This window comes from Camelus bactrianus, chromosome 6 (genome assembly GCF_048773025.1).
Source record: "Camelus bactrianus isolate YW-2024 breed Bactrian camel chromosome 6, ASM4877302v1, whole genome shotgun sequence".
NCBI lineage: Eukaryota > Metazoa > Chordata > Mammalia > Artiodactyla > Camelidae > Camelus > Camelus bactrianus.
The window spans coordinates 82,521,366-82,544,433 of record NC_133544.1 but is presented as its reverse complement, the minus strand read 5'-3'; the positions used below and the strand labels follow the sequence as shown (position 1 = coordinate 82,544,433).

Here is a 23,068-nt window from a genome sequence, read left to right as displayed (position 1 = left end):
CATTTAGAGACAAAATGGTTAAGTTGTTAAGTTTCTTTGGGAATGAATAAAAGACTGAAGGTAGGTTAGAGACAAGCATCCCTGGAAAGGAAAGGGGTTACCCTCTCAGTTTGGCTGGCAAGACCTGAGCATGACTATAATTCTTTGTAACCTCAAGTCCCAGATGGCCAGCCTACAAAATCGCTCAAGTATTACTACCCGACCTGCCTTTTAAGACGGCAGAATTTATGACCACATTTTCATCTTTTCTGTCTCTTTGTGGCAGCCGATGACTTCATCTAAGAATGTAAACCCCACTCTCTGTGATTTAACACCTTTCTTTGTGTAAAACCTCGCTGTGAGCTGCTCGGGCTTTTGAAGTCCTGTCCTGAACTCTGCTTCCTGGCATCACGCTCTCATTCATTGTCATTTGTGTCTCTGACACATTAGATGATGAAAACCTTCTCTTCACCTGCAGAAATCAGCGCCCACATTCCCCTCTGAGTGACAGTGCACACAGGCATTTCTCTGTAAATAAAGTCGGGACTTGACACCTCCCTCTCAAATTTAAACATTTTTATGATATACACAGTGAAGTTGCCTTACCCATGGAAGGAGATTCTGAAGTCAGTTTCTAAGGAGGAAATCCTATGTAGTCAAAATTGCCTTAAGGCATCTTAAAAAGCTCACAAAGTACCGTGCGTGTAGTTTTGTGTCAACAAGTTCATACATTAATATATATTTTAAAAAGATAAAATGTACAGTAATATGCAATGCAAATTATGTAAATATGCAAAGTAGAATTTCACATCACTGTATGCTTAAAGATAAATCCTTTTTATTTCAAGGAGATACTGACACCATAAAGGAACTCAAGAACGAAGAATTACTAAGAGAAACGTGTATTACCCAACTTCTATCAACTTAGCTACCCACAGAATATAAAATTAATGCCAGTGCCATTCAAATAGATGTCTTTAAGAAAGGGACAGATGATAGAGTTGTGAGCTGATTTGAGAGAACACAAAAAGGATGGTAAGGTCCACAGGGACTAGACAGGGACTAGAGATGGTGGGAAATGGTTACTGTGACTGAGGTGTAAGGACAAAGGAGAGGTAATTGTGTATCCGATGCCCAGCGCCCAGTTAGATCTGCTATAGTAGCTTCCAGAAGCTGTAAACTGGAGAGATGACTACAACTGGAGCTAAGACACTGAAACGGCAAGAATGAAGAGATACCCTGACCTCCTTTCCTTTTGCCAGCTGACCCGCAAACTTGACCATGAGATTGCTGGAAAAAGAGACTGAATACAACAGGCAGGGTCAGCTTCCTGGAGTAGAGAGCAAGCCAGAGGAGTCAATTCAGGTGCAAAAGATCACTGAATGCATTGGCAGGAGGAACCACAGGCAGCATTTAAATTATTTTCTCTCTCTCTCTTTCTAGTTCTATCTTTATCTCTATCTCTAGTTCTCAAATCTCTCTCACTGCCCGTGGAGGTGAATTAGTTCCATGACCCTATGATGACCTCCTCTGTATATTACTATGGGCTCATTTCTTACTAAATTGGAAAAAAAAAAAAGTTGGATGCTTTTTCTAGCTCACAAATATGAACAGTAAAAGGGCATATAGGTCACATGTACTCAAGAAGCTCAAAAAAAAAAAAAAAAAAAAAGGAAAAAAAAAAAGTGACCCAGGTACATAATACTGGTCTCAGGTTTTCTCATCTGTGAAACAAGGGGACCAGATTAGAAGGGGAGTTTCCCACTCTGGCTGGTCTTCAGAAGCTTAGAAACTTAGGGAATCTTCCTGAGTGTCCATATTCCCAGGTCCTGCTCCAGACTCACTGAATCAGAATCCTTAGGAGTGAGTCCCCAGAACTTCTGAATATAAAATTCACCCAGATGATGCTGTCATGCACCCAGGCTTGTGAACAACTGTACTCAAGATCTACACGACCCATTCCAGCTCCAAAATTCCATGACAATAACATCAAGTTAGAAAAGTGATGAAAAGAGTCGTTTTTCTTATCACCCAATAGAGAAAATTAGAAATTAAGATATTTATAAAATAACGATGTTTCTCTAACCTACTGAAAATTTGGTTAACATTTTTTTTATATATTTTGTATTTTCAGATTTTCACTCTACTATCGGTAAATTGAAGTTCATTGAGTATTTTGCATTTTTGTTTCTTCCTATAAATTAGGCATTGGGCTTTGAAGCAGTCTTATTAATTGTATTTATGCCATCATTAAGGGAAGACTTATTTTAGTAGCAGTATCCTTTTACTGAAGCTCAACATGTAGTTTTACAGCTACTGCATGAGGAGAGTCAGTTTCTAGTAAGGTCTTCAGCACAATCACATTGTGATTTTGGACAAAACATTTAACCTCCAGGCCATCATTTTCCTCCACTGTTAAATGACAGAATTGGCCTAAATGACTTACAATATTCCTTATAACCTGAATCCCCATCAGTCTAAGAAAAGTCACATTAAATATACAAGTCTCCCTTTGTTTTCTGCTCTTGCATTTTAAGAGACAGTCTGGATACAAATAAATGTAAAGATAATTCCATTTTCATGGACTGGAAGGATTAATATTGTTAAAATGTCCATACTACAAGCAATCTACAGATTTAATGCAATCCCCACCAAAATATCCACAAAATTTTTTACAGAACTAGAATAAATAATCCTAAAATTTGTATAAAACCACAAAAGACCCCAAGTAGCCAAAGTAATCCTAAGAAAGAAAATAAAGCAAGAAGTATCACACGTCCTGATCTGAAGCTATACCATAAAGCAACGGTAAGTAAAACAGTATGGTACTGGCATAAAAAGTAGACATATATATCAGTGGAACAAAATAGGAAGCCCAGAAAATAACACCCCCAACACACAGTCAATAAATTAATCTATGACAATCAATTAATCTACGACAAAGGAGGCAAGAATATACAAGAGAAAAGGCAGTCTCTCCAACAAGTGGTGCTGGGAAAACTGGACAGCTACATGTACAAGAAATTAAATTAAAACATTTTCTCACTCCATATACAAAAATAAACTAAAAAATAGATAAATACCTAAATGTAAGACTGGAAATCATAAAATATCTAAAAGAAAACATAGGCAAAATACTCTTTGACACAGGTCTTAGCAATGCTATTTTTTTGGATCTGTCTCCTTAGGCAAGGGAAACGAGAGCAAAAATAAACAAATGGGACTTAATTAAACTTAAAAGCTTTTGTTCAGCAAAGGAAACTATCAACATAATGAAAAGACAACCTACTGAATGGGAGAAAATATCTGCAAATTGTATGACCTGTAAGGAATTAATATCCAAAATATATAAACAGTTCATATAATTCAATATCAAAAAAAGTCAAAGTAAAAAATGTACAGAAGAACTGAATAGACATTTTTCCAAAGAAGATATAGATGGCCAACAGGCACATGGAAAGATGCTCAATATTGCTAATCATCAGAGAAAGCAAATCAGAACCACAAGGAGATATCCCCTCATACCTGTCAGAATGGCTATCATCAAAAGGTCTACAAACAACAAATGTTGGAGAGGATATAGAGAAAAGGAAACACCAGTACACTGTTGGTGGGAATGTAAATTAGTGCAGCCACTATGGAAAACATTATGGAGGTTTCTCAAAAACTAAAACAGAAGTACCATGTGATCTAGCAGTTCTACTCCTGGGTATATATCTGAAGAAAATGAAAACACTAATTAGAAAAGATATATGCACCCCTATGTTCTTAATGGCATTATTTGCAATAGCCAAGATATAGAAGCAACCTAAATGCCTATCAAAAGATGAATGCATAAAGATGTGAGACAGACAGATAGATAGACAGACAGACAGACAGACACACACACACACACACACACACACACACACACACACACACAGGAATATTATTCAGCCATAAAAAGAAAGAAATTTTGCCAGTTTGCAAAAACATAGATGGACCTGGAAGGTATTATGCTTAGTGAAATATGCCAGATAGAGAAAGACAAATATTGTATATTTCCACTTATATGTGGAATCTAAAAAATAAAACAAATGAATGAATATAACAAAACAATCAGACTCATAGATGCAGAAAACAAACTAGTGGTTACCAGAGGGGAAAAGAGTGAGAGTAGGGGCAAGATACGTGAAGGGTATTAAGTACAAACTACTAGGCACAAACTACTAGGTATGAAATAAGTAACATACAGGTATGTACTGTACAGCACAGGGAATATAGCCAATATTTTTAAACAATTTTATATGGAGTATATGCTATAAAAATACTGAATCACTATTTTGTATATCTGATACTAATATAATATTGTAAGTTAACTATATTTTGATTTTAAATATATATATATTTTATGTATTTTTTATATATTTTATATATTTTAAATATATATATATATATAAACATAAAAACAAGTAAATAAGAGAATCTGGGTTTTCAAAGAATTGGACACCTTGTGCCAAGTGACTATGATAAATAAACAACTAGCTAAGAGTTATTTACACTTCAAACCTGAGTTATCATCCCCCAATGCAATAGGGAAACCCAAGAGGTTGGGCATTTCCAAGCATTCCTCATTTTTATTCAGTCTTGTAATCAAAGGATTATTTTCTTATCAATTTGATGTGATTTACCTTGACATGGAAATGACTTCCTTCCCCACAAACTGCTTTTCTTTCTAAACAATTTATACTCACACTGAACAATGCCAGAGATCAAAGTCACCAACAGAATCAAATTATGGTAATAAATGAATACAATCACAACTCAATAATACCACTCAGCACTTTAATAATATTTCTCAGTCTTGAAGACAAATAGAGTCATATCTTTTCCATAAGAAAAGGCGATCCTTCTAATTAGTACTCCATTAACTGTTTTAAATCTGGGGCAGAAAAATGAGCTACCTAAGCAACAGACTGTAAGAATAAAGAACCTATGTAATAAATGCAAGGTGGTGATGAACAAAATGTATGACAAAGGTTATCAGAGATATGCAAAAATTGATTTTGCTTAATAATTGATTTTAATAATAATGTGCCCATGTTATTTGATAACAAACTTGACTGTGACTGTGGTTAAATTTATGAAGCCAATATATCTGAAGAGAACTCTAATTCAAAAAGATCCATGCACCCCAATGTTCATAGCAGCACTATTTACAACAGCCAAGACATGGAAGCAACCTAAATGTCCATGGACAGATGACTGGATAAAGAAGTCATGGTATATTTAGACAATGGAATACTACTCAGCTATAAAAATAATGTCATTTGCTGCAACATGGATACACCTGGAGATCATCATTCTAACTGCAGAAAAAAAGAAAAATACCACATTATATCACTTACACATGTAAACTGAAAAAAAAAAAGACACAGATAACTTATCTACAAAACAGAAACAGACCCACAGACATAGAAAACAAACTTATAGTTACCAGGGGCAGAAGCAGGTGGGGAAGGGATAAACTGGGAGTTCAAGATTTGCAGATATTAACTACTATATATAAAACAGATAAACAAGTTTCTTCTGTTTAGCACAAAGAACTGTAGTCAATATCTCGTAACCTATAATGAAAAAGAATATGAAAAAGACTTATGTATGTTTGTATATGACTGAAACATGCTGTAAACCAGAAACTGACACAGTATTATAAACTGACTATGCCTCAATTTAAATAAATGAATAAATAAATAAATAAATGTATGCAGCCAGATCAAAGCTTTACCGTATTTGATTTTTATTTCTGTAGTATTTATGAAAGGCATCAATGAAAATCATTTACTACCTGCCCAGTTAGGTCATTATGCATGTACGCACATTTACTCAGGCAAACACACACTTGGGTCCCTTCCAAAATACGTGGACAGAAATAATGCTCTGATTCTTTCCATTTCTCTCTCTCAATCCTGCTAACTCTACCTCAAAATGCAGAAACTTCAAATTGTTTCAGAACAGTTTCATTCAAGCCTAGCCTTATGTGTGTTCAGTTACTAACATGGTGGGATTCAGGATATCTGGACAAGCTCTGCTATCCCCCCCCCACCAAAATATATATATAATATATATATATATATATCTCCCACCTGTTTGCCTATGCCCCAAAATGGCTTTATCAGCAGGAAAACCTGTCATTGTATAACGGAAGAGGAAAGGCATAAAAATGCAAACACTCCCAGGAGATGCAGCTCAGTAACTGAAAATCCATTACAGTAGGGATCATTCTACAAGCACTGTTGAGAAGGGAGGGAGGATGAGGAGCGGGGGGATACAGGACACTCAATGATCAGAAGACACAGCACTGCCACCCCAGAAGACTGGGGGTGAGGGGCTGGTGGGGTAAGAAAATGAGCATGGAAGCCCCATTCACTTCTACACAATTGTGCCCTGATATTTTTCAACATATACAGAAGTGTGTGTGGTCACTTACTACTGTCATTAATAATAATTTCTAACCCATTTCACCCCAGTGTCTGAGATCATTTCTAAAGTCTCTCAAACCTAGGCATTCTGCTTGCAATGACTTTAGCCTTTTTCCTTCATATTGCTCTCGAGAAGTAATGCAGTAATTAAGAGCAGGTATTCGAACCCTGGCTCTGCTGAAGGTGAGTCAGCGAGGTAAATGACACTCAGCTTGATGGTCAAAGGCTCTCTTATTTCATCGGTAAAATGAGGACACTGATCGTCATGCCCTCGGGTCTTAGTTTGGGTTCCCCCAGAAGTAGATCCTGGACAAGGACAAGAGGGTAAGTTTCCCTGGGAGGTGGTCCTGGAAGCAGGAATGAGAAGTAGGGAAAATGAGGCACAGGAGGACAAGCCCTTTCAAGGGTGCATCCCTAAGGATGCTGATGCAGATAGTAGGGACGTGACTCAGCTCGGACCTCAGGAGCTGTGGTCAACTGAAGGGCATAAGGCTGAAGCTTTTATCTAATAACCACTGAACACTCTTGCTTGAGGGATGCTGATAATCCCTGAACATCAGGGAGACTCCAAAGCAGGAATTTAAGAGAGTGAAGGCACCTGCTGGAGGTGGGCAGCTGTCAGTGAACGATGAGGCTGAGCTCCCATGCTGAGGTCCATGACAGCTGCAGCTGAAATCAGAGGCAGGCTCAGTTGGGTGATGTGGAGTTTCAGAGACATTTGCGGTACTGCTGACGGTGTGTGGAGACTTAAAGTTGAAAAAAATGCATGCAAAGTACTCACTTCTGTCACAGAGTTTGAGATGAATAAATGTCAGTTGCTATCTTTAATGTGATGACCCCTTTTCATCTTCTAAGCTTATTAGTAATAATCATTAACAGCTACAAATTAAATGGTCCTTAATTAATAATTAAATAGTCATTGTCATTAGTCACCCAGTGATTTAATTCTTTTTTGTGTCTTCTTATCTAATTATAATTATGATGTCCTCCACAGTATACATTCAGGTAAGTGCTAATAAATATTTTTATAATAAACAATTGAATAATTATATTTTATTATAAGCCACAACACTTCTTACAGCAGTGAGCTCAAGAAATAATTCTGAATTGACCCCGAACTAGACTGTAATCTTATTAAAGAGAGAATCCATGTCTTTGCGTCTTGTGTTTTCTCCCTTACCATGGCCCTAGTCCAGAGCTTACCACACTTTTTGCACTCAATAAATGCTGATGGGTATACTTGATTCTCTATGTTGCAAACGCCCTGAGGCAAAGTAGTTAACAAGGCAGAGAATTCAAGCAGTTGCACGTTTTCGTGTTTCATGAAAACATCAATAACTGTAGTTATTAATACTACATCGAGCACTTCGTGCCAAGTTGCCTCTGCCCAGTCTTTCAAGGATTCAGACCACAAAACTAATTACATAATTGATCACTTCCCCAAATGCATTCTCGATGGGTTAGTTCAGTTAAGACATATACAGGAAGGTAACTGCAGCATTTGACTTCTGGCTCAAATTTCTCAGAAATAGTTTAAGATCAAAGGATGAAATCTTAACACTTTTTACTCAGGTTGGCTCCCTACTGATTAGTTACTGGTTTGGCTGAAAGCCTATCTTATTTTTATTTGTTTTATTTTTATTATACAAAGATACTATTATTCTTTGTATTTTGTCAGTGAGGAAATGGAGCCACAGAGACATTAAACAACTTGCCTAGGATTATGCAACTTGGAGGCTGATGCTGGAGCCCACTCTGTTAACCACTCTGCACAGCTGCCTCATTGCGGGTCACTGCTGGACACTGAGAGATGCCAGGGTAGGCGACACAGCCTCTGACACCCAGGAGCTCACTGCCCAGAAAATGCCCAGGCATTTTCAGCATAACGAGCCCACTGCTTGTTTGGACCTCATCCTAAAAGTACTACAAAGATGTTTTTCATCTTTTTTTTTTCACAGATTTGTATGTATCTCTGGATGCAGAGAGGTGACAGACTGTAGGGGCAACAGGAGGAACCAGAGCAAAGAGACAAGAAGACTAGTTAGGATAGAAATAGTCCAGGTAAGACATGATGGTTGCTAGAAGTACAGTAGAAATAAGGAGATGGAGAGAATTTGCTGTTGTTGAGAACTAGGTGGTAAAATTGTCAGGGCTTGTTAAATGACAGATTCAAATTCAAAGTCCTTAGTGGAAGCTTTCAATTAGCCAAGTCTGAAGTTCTGTGCTCAAGCCAGGGAGAAGGACCTTCCAGCGACCTCCAGCTTCTGCAGCAGGACACAGGGTACCACTTCCCTCCAAGGGCTCACACACCCAACGACATTGCTAAGAAATGAATACAGATGCTGGGTAGCCCCAAATGAGACAAAGGTCCACTACAGTGTGATGAGGAAGGATCCAAGAAGGATGACTCTCTGACCTTAGCAAACAGGGGAATTATGGTGCCCTTCATTGAGATAGGAAACCCAGGAGGAGGAGCAGGATTAGGAGACAGAGGAAGAAAAGAGTTCGGTGTCAGGCATGATAAATTGGAGACATAACAGAATATCCCATGTGAATGAAGTTCTATAATTCATTATGGCCAACCCCTTTCAATGGCTTTCCGTGGTAACTTGGAGGAAAAAAACAAATTCCCAACTGATCCACAAGACTCAGAAAAATCTGGTCAATGAATGCTACACCAGATTTGTCTCCTACCATTCTCTGCCTCACCTGATGAATTCCAGCCCCACCACGCTTTCTTTAAGTTTCTCAAATTTGTCATACCACTTTCTGCCTTAAGATCCCGGTCCATCCCACTTCCTCTGCCTGGAATGCTTTTTCCTTTCCCTTAGCCTAGTTCAATGTATTCATTCTTCTGACTTCAGATCAAATGTCATTTCTTCTGATAAGTCTTCTCTAACCTTCAAATGATAATATACTTTTTTTTAACCCTTTGTACTTCATTCTCCAGCAGTTAGCAAAGTTAAAAATGATGCATTTGTATATTTTCAAAATTTAAATTCATCTCAACCACTTAACAAAGACAAAGACCAAATAAAATCTGTCACTACTCTATCCCAGATGCCCAGCCAGGCAATTAGATATTTACTAAAGAATGAGTGAACTAGTGGATGAATTAATGACCAATGAAAAAGTGTACATAATAGTCTAGGTTAGGGAAGGGTGAGTTAGCCCAAAGACACTGATTCGGAAATATCAGCACAAAAATGATAGTTCAAGCCAAGGGAGCATATGAAATCACTCAAGAAGGAGTAAAAAACAAAAGAACACTTAGGATCTATTATTAACTATTTAAGCATTTCTTAATGTGATCCATGAATCATCCTGCATTGAAATTAACTGAAGATCTGATCAAGAAATTTATCTTTTTTAACCAAGTGCTCCCAAGTGATCCTCATGCATTCTAAAATCTGAGAAATATTAGCTTTAAGAATCAGCAGAGAAATACCCTTGGCACAGCCCCAGAAGTTTGTATTACAGATCAGGTGTTTCAAGTCCAGAAGAAAGATGCGTAAGTGTACACAAGCAACTGAGAGCATGCTGCTGTGCAAAGAGGACCAGAGTAAGATTCAGAAGTCCTGGGGTTGATACTGGTCCCATCACTCACCAGTTTTACAATCTACATAACTACTACTAATTCCCTGGAGGGAACAGAGACTTGGAGAGGTTGGCTATCTCATCAGTGTTTTATGAGGATTACACATACATGGTAGTTAATTCTAAAAAACTTTTATTAAAATTGCTTTGTATGCTCAGAAAATGCAAAGGGAATGTTGATCAATCCAGGAATTTTCCTACTGACTCTCTACAGACAGTAAAACACCACTCTGCTAATATCAAGTGAATTCACATTTTCTGTATGTGCACACCTATGAGAGTATGTGTCTAACTCTAATCACTAAAGAACAGAAATAGAAAACTAAAGACATGGTCTTTCCACAAGACACCATTAAGCGTCAGAAAAGACATTATGAAAAGGGGCAGCTTAGCCTACATCTCTGGGAAATAAGATCATTTCAATCTGTCCTTTCTTGTTGCCACTATTATATGCAGGCAACAGTTTCTTTTATCACAAGTTACACAGAAAGGATAGCTGGATAATCATGTTGCCTGTAATAACATCATGTAAAATGGAAGGATGGTCTGATAGCTTGAGTGCTGGCTTATGATTTGGGAGAACAGCTTGTAATTGTAGCTCTGCTGACAAATCTGTGTTGTCAGGTAAGTCAACATTTTTCCACCTTAGGTCTCCATCTGATAAAGCTGAATACTAGGACTTCATTTCTGAAATCCTAAACTAGGCAGCAGTGAGTAAGCACATAGAAGCTGGAAAAGAAACGCCTAATTCTAAATCTTGGTTCTGCCACATCTTCTTCTTCTTCTTTTAAACCCTCTTCTTAGTTAAATTAGTGTCTCTGTTTCTTACTTATAAAATAGAGATAATAATACTACCCATCTCATAGGGTTATTATGAGGATTATATGACTTAATATAGAGTAAAATATTTAGAACAGTGTCTGGCACATAACAAAGTCCTCAATAAATGTTATCCATTATTAAGCTACCTGCCTTACAGAGTTCTTAAAAATATTAATGTGAGTGTGTTTGTGTGGGTCAATGCTACATTACAAAAATGTCCACACAAACATCAAGTTTCCTACTTCAAAATGAGTACTATCCTTTTCAAAGTAGTAATCATGGTTGCATTGGCACAGAAGTAAGGGATAAGCTGGAGTCAGTGAAGATGGCAGGAGGGAGAAGGGACAGATACACTTATTCTAAATAAAGTGGCATCGCTCAAAGTATCTTTGGGACCCTTTAATTGCCTACAGAGTCATATCACAGTTGGTGGAATCTGCTGAATGTTAGTAATTTTTACCCTCTGAGGGTTTCTTTTATTTTTGGAAGTTAGCTGAGACCCAGCATGAGTGAAGTTTAATGCATGAGGGAGTGGACAAGATTCCATAATATACTTTTCTTTAAAAAGAAGAAGAAAAAGCATACCATAAGTTGGAATTGACCATGGTGAAGAAGCCCATTAAAGCATTTAGTTCTTTTTTGGTCTTGTAGTCTGTGGAGGCAACCTCAACAAACACCTTATCAGGAGGAATCTTTCCACGTGGGGTCAGGGTATCCCAACAACCTGAGACTTGTCATCAAGTCATTCTGTCTGCAAACTGGGCTCAGTTCTTGGATGTCAGTGGAACAATCAAATTTTTTTAACCTATATTAGAGACTGACTCCTGACCATGCGCCCCAGTTCAGGCACCTAGCTCACTCTCTGCATGAGCTATCTAGTTTAGCAATCCTTCTGGGATTTGCTTCCCTCTCAATAGTTCCTATTCTGGGGTATTTAGAGCCTTTCCTAGTCCCTAGTCAGGTAACCAAAGGCCAATCAATAAAAAGCCTTCCTGGAAGAAAGTTCCTGCCCACTTCCAGCCCCTGATTCTCCTTGTTCCTGGCTGTTCTCTAACACCCCAACTGATACCCAGACTTAGACTCTTAAATGCCCGAGAAGTCATCTGTAGTTTCAGGTATACTTTCCAAGTAGCAGAGTTTCTTCTGCTGCACTGCACTTTCTCTCTTCATTTGCTATTGACATTTATCCCAGAGCCTGCATCACCCCAGTGGGTACATCTATTTCAGGTCCTGGCATCTCCAATTCTAACCTAACTAATAACAATTGATCAGGCTATCCTTTGCTGTATCTTACACCAGAGTTCAGAGTTTCTTTATTTTATTCCACATAGAAAGTTCTCAAATGAGTCATAATTTCTATAGAATATATCTCTCTATTTGAACTTGCAGAAAGTACATGAACGACGTTAGCCTAAGCAAACAAATAAAATCCTAGCCAGCAGAGATTTTAACAGAACACTCTTTCATGAATCTCTGGAACTTGGAAATCAGTATTGTAAACTTTAAAGCAATACTCCTAGTACAATATGGAAATCACCATCTTTCATTGTCAGTTAATATTTCCCTTGAAAAATGTATTACATTTTTAGTTCCCCTACAAAGAAACTGTTTCAGATATATAGTTTGAAGCCATTAATAATTATAAGTAAACAAAATCTTTAAAGCCTAAATATTCGTTGCTCCTGTTAATAGCTGGCCTTTGTGTATCCTTGTGAACTTCTGCCCTACCTTCTGTGAAATGCTTTCATTCCTCAAAAATCACTATTATTTCACTTCTTCACCTCTAATAAAGCCTTTTAATATGCCAAGTGTCACCCTTCCAGATTTTTCTAAACTTCTTAAACACGTGATCCTGTCTCATCCCAAACAATTACCACTCGCTTTGTGCTAACAGAGATCAATACTTACTACAGTAGCTAATGCAAAACTGGCTGACCTTAAAAGCACAACTTATCTGTATGGTTCAAAATATGAGCTATGCCCTTTCATGACAAGACTTGCCCAAGCTCGCAATGGAATGTCACGGAAAGAGCATCAGACTCTGAATTGTGTCATATGCATATCAGTTTCCATCAGTGCTCTTATTAACTGTACAACCTTAGACCTCTGATGGTCACCTGCATTAGAGCCCCTGGGGAGTGTGTTAAAAAGGCAGACCTCGTCACTCTTGACCTAGACTCTCCACAGGTGAGGCCCAGAGGCATTCAAAAGTTTAAGAAGCACTTCTTGATAAATTTAAGCCAGCAAATCTCCAAAACTTAGTTGAAATATTTATTCTTAACCATTAAACCTGGAATTTAAAAAAATTCAACTAAGTTTTTGGAGATGGGTAGGTTACATCATCATAGAACGAAAGATACTGTGATTAACAGAGCAAAAGGAGGGAAAAGTCCTGTTTCACTGTCAATCATGCTTTCTCTATTGCACTATATTAAAATATATATAATAGGGGGGAGGGTATAGCTCAGTGATACAGTGTGTGCTTAGCATGCACGAAGTCCTGGGTTCAATCCCCAGTACCTCCACTAAAAAAAATTTTTTTAAAATATACATTTAATAAAATATATAAATTATAACAAACAAACAAATAAATAAAATAAAAAGTCTTTTTGATTGAAAGAAAGAAAACTAAAGTTTATCTGAATTCTAAGAGTTCTCCACTTTGCACAGAGCTAGGTAGCCCAGCAACTCAGAGCATTTACTGACCTGGCGCACAAATACCTATTGAGCATTTGCTCTGTGCCAGATACTGGTGTAGGTTCTGGCATTACAACAGCAACAGAACGGAAGATTCACCCATTGACTGTACAGTCTTATCTAGGAGAAATCTCTTTCAGAATCTACAGAGAGCCCAGGGATAGCATTGCAAAACAAAACAAAATTTTTGTTCTTCTGCTAGAAAAATTTACTTCAAACTGACCTGAGAATCTAATTCCAGGTATGACTTTAGAATCTAATTCCAGGTGAAGTGTACTCAGACTTCAGATACATCATCCTTCCAGCAGCTGCCGCAGTGTTTATTGGGCTCTACAAGCCTTGATTTATAAGATGAACATGGATTTGAAATATAAAAATGGAGAATGAATATCAAAAATTCAGTGCCTTTCTTATTATTCCTATTTTCCCAAGAAAATCCTTTACTGGGAATACAGCTGGTGGCTAATACTGCCTCCATCTTTCCTGAGGTCTTTCCTCCTTAAAACACAAACAAAACAACCTTTGAGGTGAGTAAGCATATGACTGTTCTAAATAACCCAAATTACCATCCATTTAATTCTAAATTCACCCCTTACTATCTACATGACATTGAATAACTTATGTAAGTTGTCAGCATTTCAGTTTCCTAACCTGTAGAATGAGATAATAATGAAACCAAATTCATAGTGATATTGTAAGAAGTAAAGGAATTAAAAAAAAAAAAAACAGATAAACTGCCTGGGAAGTGCCTGGTGTATAGATAGCAGTGCTCAATAATAAGTTTTTATCCTAATCATATTCCTGAACTCTCAAGAGAGAAAGTCATAGTCTTAGCAATTACAGACCACAGATTGGATTTGGATTTGACTTCAAAGCTTGTGCTTTTTATTTAGTCTCCGACTTCCCTTGATTCAGGCATTCATCCCACATATGAACTCACTGTCATCCCTGTGTAAAGCACTGGTCTAGGTATAGAGCAAAGGAAAGGATGAAAAGATAAGGCTTCTCACCTTTAGATCACAGCTGAGAAAAGAACACGTGCAATGTACATAAATCTTCATTACACAAGGTGGAAGCCAGTGCCTAAGAGGCAGATGTATAGGAATTCAGAGGAGACAACAGTGAATTCCGGTTGATGGGTGGTGCAGGGCTGGAGGTAGCGGATCAGATACGCACCACCATCGTGTGAGTTTCAGGCCAGCTAGACAAGAGGTAACACTCATTAGGGTCCAACAATAAGGGAAGAATATGGCCTCATGGAGGGTCTGGCTACACACAGTCTAAATCTCTTTCCCCCTTGGTGTACTGTTCAAGGTGAAAGTTCTCAGAAACACTAGCACCAAATATCCATGTATATAAACGTTGGGGTCTTTCAAAATCCCTCTTTACTTACGTTGTTTATAGCAAGCGCTCTAAGGTCCCATCTTGCCAGGTGAGTAATGGAGAAAAGACAGCACTGCTACCTAACGGTGACAGAATAGTCATGGAGAGAAAAATGTGTTGGCATCTGCTCAAAGCCCAGTGAGCAGATGGCCATGGGCACGAAATCCATCATAAGGACTGGCACCTCATTGGGATGCTCTGAGTCAGGAAGGGGCCTGAAAAATGCCCTTCTTTGGCTGCCCTTCCTCATGAGGCATATTGGTGCACAGGAGGGGGACAGCTGCCTGACTGCTGCCAAGGGGAGAAGAGATGGCCTTTAAAATCTAGGCTACCGCAGCCTCCTGGGTAGTCAATCTGGTGCCTCCCAAGCAACCAGAGAGCATCTTAAAGACATGCGTATGACTTCGTCTAGGATAAGTGATATCCAACAGATTCCATTCAAAGCTGGCTCAGAGGATAACAAGCCAAGCTCCAAGGTGGCAGAGGGGTCTGAGCCCTCCGTAGTCAGGCCTGGTGTGTCAGGTATGCGGCACACAACTGTTTTACCTACTTGGGATTCTGAAGTTGGTGGTGTGTGGATAAGCAAGTGTCTTTATGTTTCTGAGGGTAACTGCTAAGTGACTAGGATTGCTAGCCATGTAAATGGTCTTTATCAGTAACAATCTACTTTGCAGAAGTTTGTTAATTTGGGATTTTTAAAAAGTTGATGAAGATCCTTTTTTCCTCTGAAACGTATAGTTTTGTTGTATTTATAATATTGCCTAACATTTCAGATCCCTTAACCAGTTTGGCATTAAAACATTCATGTACTGCATCATAACACACACCACACACACACACATACACACACACACACACAGAGCTTATTCCTAATATGCCTTTCAGTAGACCTCTCTGAATCTACAGTAAGTAAAATACAATGTTAAACTGCTGGCCTGTATTTCAAGAAACTATCAACTGAGCATCGGTGATAAGAATATCTAACTAATCAGAGTCACTCTGAAATAAGATAGACATTACTCCAATATGAATTATATTTACATAAAATTTTTGACTCTTTTGCCCTTTCAAATCAATTTTAAAGATAGTCAAGAACACTTCTCCCCCAAAAATAACAACCAAAAAACACAGCCAATGCACCCAAGATGCCCTTGACTTAAATAAATTACGTAAGATATGTTATTTTATATGGAGAGTTTTTAGAGCAAAGAACCTTAATTGTTATTTCAATTGTTTTAGGACCTGAAACAGTTTAACCAGAAAGGTATCTGATTATTCAGTGATCCACCCATGTCAATCAGAAAATGGCCAGTGTGGAGTAAAATCTGATCACAGTTTTGGTCAAGAAAAAGAAGCCATAATTGGCTACTGGCTGAAGGAATTATTATATTATGTCATAACAGCAAGTAACACTTGATCATATACATAAATGTACACCTTTATGAAGTATTATGTAGAGTTTTTTAAATCTCTTAAAAGCTGTAACCAAGGAAAACATTAACAATGTATCAAATTCATTAACATTGAGATTATATCAAACTATCCCAAAGATATAAAGAGATAAGCATGCAACTAAAATAAATAGTTAAAGGATTGAGGTATGTGCAGATGAAGTTTAGCTAAGTAATAAAAAATCAACAAAATTTTTATTTACGTGCAACTACTTTTCAAAAGTGTACTATCCAAAATTGTTCCCCCTTAAGATCAAGCAAAACCATTAGGTCAGGTAATGTTGTCATTTCCCAGAGAGACTTCTACTTCACTCTTTAGGAGGAAACTTCTCAACTCTACCCCCTCACTGACTCCTCCTAAAGGGTGACTTGTAACCCTTCAGGCACAGCCTAAGGTTTTGGCTCTAATGCCCTCCACCAGCTGCAACAGCAAGTAGTGAGGGAGGCTGTGGTCCTTCCATGGTATGGGCTGAGGTTGCCTACCGGCAGGCTCCAAAGTGTAGATCTGATGAGAAAAGGAGTGGTAAACCTAGGAGCCCATGTTTCCTAATTCTTTAATATTAAATTTCTCTTTCCTCCCCATCCTTGTAAACCTAATAGAACCAAAAATGAGACCCCAGGCTGCTCTTTGATTTCACTCATCCTTCCTTTGATAACTGGTATGATAAAGTTGGTTAATATCAAATAAGGTTTATACCTAATCCTAGCACAGAAATATCGGTCCACAGAATGCAGGGCTTAGTTTAGTATGATCTACTTGAAAACACTTTGGTTTTAAATTATCAAGCCCAAATTGTTGGGGCAGCTGAGTAAAATAAAACCCTTCTCAGAATAAACAGGAAAATTCCTTGAAAGTAAGTTACTTCTCCAAAGAGTAAACACAGAACATGTTCTAAAGAAGCACCACCCAATGTTAAAACACAATTAGCTCATAATGTAGCATTTAAACATAAATACCTCCAGCCAGGATCTTCTCTTCCAATTCCGCCATTTGCTTCTTATAGGCTTTTAAAGCTGCTTCTTTAAAAGAAGGACGGACCCGCTTTGGCTTCGTGATTTCCACTGGTTGCTCAGGGATGTTTTGGTTTTCATCTTCTTTTATTTCCATTTCGGCCAATGTTTCATTTAAGGGTTCCAATCCCCCTTCACTAACCATGTCATCTGCCTGCCCATCATAACCCTCATCTTGTGGGGTTTCATAAGGTGTTTCATATGAAGGCTGATCACATTCCTGCATTTGTTCATCTGTTTCAGTAATACTTGTCCTATTTTCCAGCTTAGCCAGGACTTGTTCCATCACTTCAACGTAATCTGTTTCATTGTCAGCCACTGGTTCACTATAGTTCTCCTCATCCTCTGCTTTGTAGTAATAAGGCTCTGTGTAGACATCCGAGTCAAGGGTAGTACTTGATTCATTTGCAGTTGATTGGGATAATGTCCGAAATCGCCCCATTAAGGAAGAGCCACTGTCCTCATACCCACTGAGACTCTGTGTGCTTTTGTTCCACACCACTTCCAAGGCTGACTTAGCCCTCTGGAGTGTAGATCCAAACTTGGGGAAGCTGAAAGCCTTATCAGAAAGGTCGATGCTTAATCGACTATGCCAAGATTTGGGGGGAGCATCCTCTGAATCATCACTTTGCAATTCACTTTGACTTCGGTACATCATGGACAGCTGGTTTTGATTTTGGTACAGCTCATTAGAGTTAGCTTCCTGATAAGAATTATATTGGCCAACCCATTGTCCTTGTGGTTCATTATCCAACCCAGGGCATGGAGATGAGTTGTCATCTTGGGTTAAATCATAGCTCTCAGAGTCATCCTGAAGGTCACTGTGGCACTTTCCCAAGTTTTCTAGGTCTTTCTGGTAAACTTCTAGTTGTTGATCAGATAAACTGTTTATGTCATAGTCAAAAGCTTCCTGGGTGGATGAATCTAAACCTAAGTCAGCTCCTGGCTCTACCTGATTCCATTCCTTCCATGGAGAAAGATCCTCATGGAAAGAGAGCTGAGAATCACTGTAATGACTCTGGTCTCCAGACGCACACACCATGCCATTACTCATTCCACTATCTGCGGTCTCTGTGTTCTCAATTTCACTTTGCTCCTGGACCCCCTGAGGGGTCTCATTCACACACTGATCCTGAGGGCTGTCATACAAGGTAGGTGTGCCCTCCTGTTTCCTCTGCCAAAGTTCCCGGTCAGAAGACGATAGGAGGGAGCTTCCGTTAGTTCTAGTGAAAAACTGATTTTCCGAAAAATCCTCCGAATAAGATTGACACAATTTGGAAAAATCTGACTCAGAACGACTAAGTTTAGCAGTGAAAAAATCACTCTGGGAATGCCAGAGAGGCACCACATCTGCAGAATGGGCTGTGGTTTGTTTTGCCAAGTTATCAGACTCTGGCAAATGTGAAGAAATTTGATCATATTCTGATTTATTTGAAATTCTGCTGCTACTAGCAGTTTTATTCTTGACTCTAGCATTGTGTGACTTTGAACTCGACTTGGATGCACTTCCCTTTGTTGGAAACTCTGACTTAGAAAGCACAGCGTAACTGTTTCTATTGAGGTCAGAGTCTAGCTCTCCATCACTGTCATCAGGTGACTGCCAATTGTTCTTCTTGGTTTTGGGCTCTGGAGTCAACAGCTTTATATCCATACTCTCATATGTCTGGGAGGACGGTATCCCCCTCTCTTTTCTTTCTTTGATGTCATGAGCAAGAGTATCTGTTGAAATTCCGATGCCTGTTCCTTTGAGTTTATATGACTTTTTTAAGACGGAATCCCTTTGCTGAGGGGTTTCAAAGTACACTAGGATGGGTCGAGGCTTTGCATTGGGGCAATCCCTTTGGTGTCCTATTCTCTGAGCAAATTCAATTTTAATAGCATTCGGTGCATCTGAAAAACCCATTTTATCTATTAAAATTTGGTACACCACACTCTCAACGTATTCAAATCTTTCTTCAGGCACATTTAAAAATCTCAGGCTGGCCTTGCCACCTACATGACCTAAGTGCTTAATATAATCATGGATGTCTCTGGTTTCCCTCCGAGACTGGACGAAACCTGTACGTAGCTGTTCAATTTCACTTTGCACGACCTCCACACTGCTGGAGATCTCATCGATGGAATGCTTGAGAGCGTTGACGTGCCCCCGTAGCTCAGTAAGTTCAGTTTCGATCTGACTTATTCCCTGAAGTTCCTTAAAGATCATTTCCATGACATCCTGAGTCTGGCTAATGCAGCCAGAGGAACTGAATCCAGGCTCCAGGGTGTTTGTCTTTGGGTTTCGGGCAGTTCTGTCCAAAGATTTGCTTCTTATTCCCCAGGATTTCTTCATCGTGCTCAACTCGGAATCTGAGGAGACACACTCTTGACTCTTTTTCCATTTCCTCAGTTTGCGTAAAGCTCCCAGTTTTAAGCTCTGCAGGGTGCGTTCCCCATCAGAGCTCCCCTCGGAGGGTGCCAGGCTGCTCGAGCTCTTCCTGTTGCGTCGAACTGGCATCGTGTGTGTTGACTGTGCCTGGTTTTCCGTAGAACTTCTTAGTTCACTGAGTGATTCTGAGTAGGAACTCTCAATCGAAGAAAACTCTTGAAGCAGATCCTCATTATCACCATTGGTTACATTAATATTTTTTTGTAGGCCATTGGCAATAGCTACTCGGTAACTGAATGTCGGTGAGAGGGAAAACTCTTTGTTAGCCTCGTCTTCCTCAGTGGATAAGTTGTGAGCAGACGAACACTTTGCAATCTTCTTGACTGTGCTTTTCAAGGTATTAGAAAATTTGGGGGTTTTGGTCTGGCCAGCAGTGGCAATGTCTTGATCCTTTTTCGGCTGACGATTCTCTTTTTTTTTGGTTGTAGTTCCCAATTTCTTTGTAAACATTCCTTTGCAAAGCTTATGAATGTAAGGTAAAATCAAGCTCTTGAAAAGATTAGCCACCATGGAGAGCAACGAGTGCCAGCTTTTCTGCCCCAAAGAAGAAAACAAGGTATCAGGATGAAAATCTGTAAATCCGAGGCAAGCATCACTGTTCAGATGTTCTATGCATCACTGAAAATAGCAGGAAGGGCCGCTGTGGCTCGGCTACAAGGTCAGTGTCCTATGAAAATTGGAAGCAAAGCTCCATGTATGAAAGACATTCTCTTTCAGAGGAGAGGTTTCATGAAATGCTCTCATTTCCACATAACTTCACGTAGCATCTAAAAGAAAGGAATGTTACAATGCATATCAGAATGAAATTCTAGTTTTACCCCATTTCCAAAGTTTTTCAAAAGTATTCAAGACACTGTGTAAAAAATTGCAGAGGGGACAGGGAAATATCTGAATTTCAACACATAGTTACTTTTAAAACAACTAGTTAAAGCAGATCAGTACCAATAACTACATATAAATTATATTTTCCCCTAAATCACTTATGAGCGGACACATGATGGTAATAATGGGAATAATGATTATTTAGAAAAGGCTGTATAAGATGACAGGAAAATTTAAAAAACCTATATTATCTGCATGATATTATCATTTCCACTTTATGTCTTTTCCTGAAATTGCATTTACTTACACAAAGATAAGCATTTCAATATAAATATATTCATTTAAATATCTTCCCAACCCCAGAAATTTAAAATTCATCAAATTCATATTATCCAGGTACATAGGACCTTTTCTTATTCAAATAGTCTTTTAGTACTTATGTAATTATTAGAGTAATTCAAGTAAGAAAATATTTCATATTTTAAAGTAGATACCAAGATGAAATACATCTTGTATAGCCAACAAATTTGTCAGTGGAGTATCAAGAATTGAAGAAAAAATATAAGGCTATATCCAATTAGGCATTATAATGACAATAAAAACACAAGAGGGAAATATATTGGTAAATGAGGATAATACATCTCAGTTCTGAGAGGATGTGGCTTGGGAACACAGTGCCACCCTAATCAACCAGTACAGCCTGATGGCAGATGGCAAGAAACCTATCCCCAGAGTTAGGACCATGACTGAAGATAAGGCACCAGATCACAGAAAGAAATGGTACCACAGATAAAATGTGCCTAAGGATAATGCCAATGACCACATAACTCAGTCATCCTTGAGATAGCCAGTTTCTTGAATTACATGAAGAAGAAGAAAGTTTATATTCATTTTGCTGGTTCACCAGCACTGTGCCTTGTACGTGGTAGGTATTCATATCAAATTCTGTTAAACTGAACTTACTATTTAATCACTGAAATATATCACAGAATAATAGTAACAGCCAAAAGCCTTTGTGGATATTGAACCATGTATTTGGGTAGATAAATAATCTACTTAATTCTTTAAAGAATGCATCATAAACTGCCCACTGTTTTAGGAGCCTAAGGGCTCTTCATCAGCTCCCTCTGCTTGGAAATCTGCCAATTTCGCTTCACTAGGGTTCTGCAGGGACTTGGGGAACACATGCTCTGGCCAAGAGCCAAGCTTCACAGGAGACAGGGCACTGCAAATAAGAAAGGGAAGCAAAAAGATGGAGGAGAGAAATAGACTCTAAACCTCTGTCTTCTGGGTTTCATAAGCTGTCAACGTCTAATTCCTCTTGTCTGAAACAGTTTGGTATTCATTCAAAATTACATGCCAGGACCTGTTCTCTACTAATAAAAATGTCAAGAAATTAATTTCTGAATTAAACTCAAAAAATATTTGTTGTACTCCTGTGCGACCTTTCTTTCCAAATGATTTTGGAAAGTTAAGTAGCAGTAGGGGTAGATAAATTATTTAAAAATCTACTTTGGTAAAAAAAACTCTTCTACTAGTCACTGAATGTAAGAGTCTGAGTCTCCCAAACCTGGAAACAAATACCTGCTTTTCGTTTAAATGAAAGCAGCAATTTTGTCCATGCCTCTAATGTTTTCCTGTAATCATGTCTAGACTTCTTGACCTGCATTACTAGCTCAGAACTAATGTTCTAGACAAAAAGGGCTGGGAAAATTCTGAAGAGGAAAATTCAATTTGAACTGAAGTCTTGCCTCAAAAACGCGAACCCCAGGGTGTGTGTTCCTAGTTGCACGTATGAACTCACCTGCTCTGTATTCCAACCACACAGAATCACTTGTTATTCACTAAGGGCTCTGTGCTCTTTCACACCTCAGTAACTTTTCTCTCTTCTCTACCTAGAATATCATTCAGGTCCAGCCCTCCTTGTCTATAAAAATTGTGTTTCAACTCCAAAATCATTTGTCCTGTGAAGACTTCACCAACCACCCACACTAAGCTTTTCTCTCTATTTGCCACCTTTTCCCACAAGCCAGTGCGTAAGCATGTAGAATTCTTCTGTATTATAATCTCATTTCTGTCTCCATCCACTGGACTATGTCCCCTATAAGGGTAAGGCTATGACTTGTCCAATTTTAAACATCTTGAACTCAGGATACATAATAAACATTCAATAAATAGTTATTGAAGAAAGGGCCTGAAAGTTACAAAGTTTCAGTTATGCAAGATGAATAAGCCCTAGAGATCTCACCATACAGCAGTGTCTATAGCTAATAATGCAGTATTGTAAATTTAAAATTTTCCCAAGAGAGTAGACTTATGTAAGCGTTCATCTCACAAAAGAATAATAAATATAAAGAAGAAAAGGCAAGAGGAAATTTGGGGTGATAATGGATATTTTTATAGCGTAGATTGTTGTG

General features: G+C 38.5%; 1 protein-coding gene across 2 annotated transcripts in view; it reads right to left on the bottom strand.

Moving 5' to 3' along the window:
* UNC13C (unc-13 homolog C) overlaps positions 1 to 23,068 on the bottom strand; it is a 639,986-nt gene that overhangs the window by 448,747 nt on the left and 168,171 nt on the right. The window contains exon 9 of one of the 2 annotated variants that reach the window (XM_074366154.1): positions 17,348 to 20,596. In XM_074366154.1, the coding sequence (XP_074222255.1) occupies positions 17,348 to 20,339 (2,992 nt within the window). In that variant the 5' untranslated portion in view covers positions 20,340 to 20,596. Of the gene's footprint in view, positions 1 to 17,347; positions 20,597 to 23,068 lie in introns of those variants that run through there. The other variant, XM_045506261.2, reaches the window with a different exon arrangement.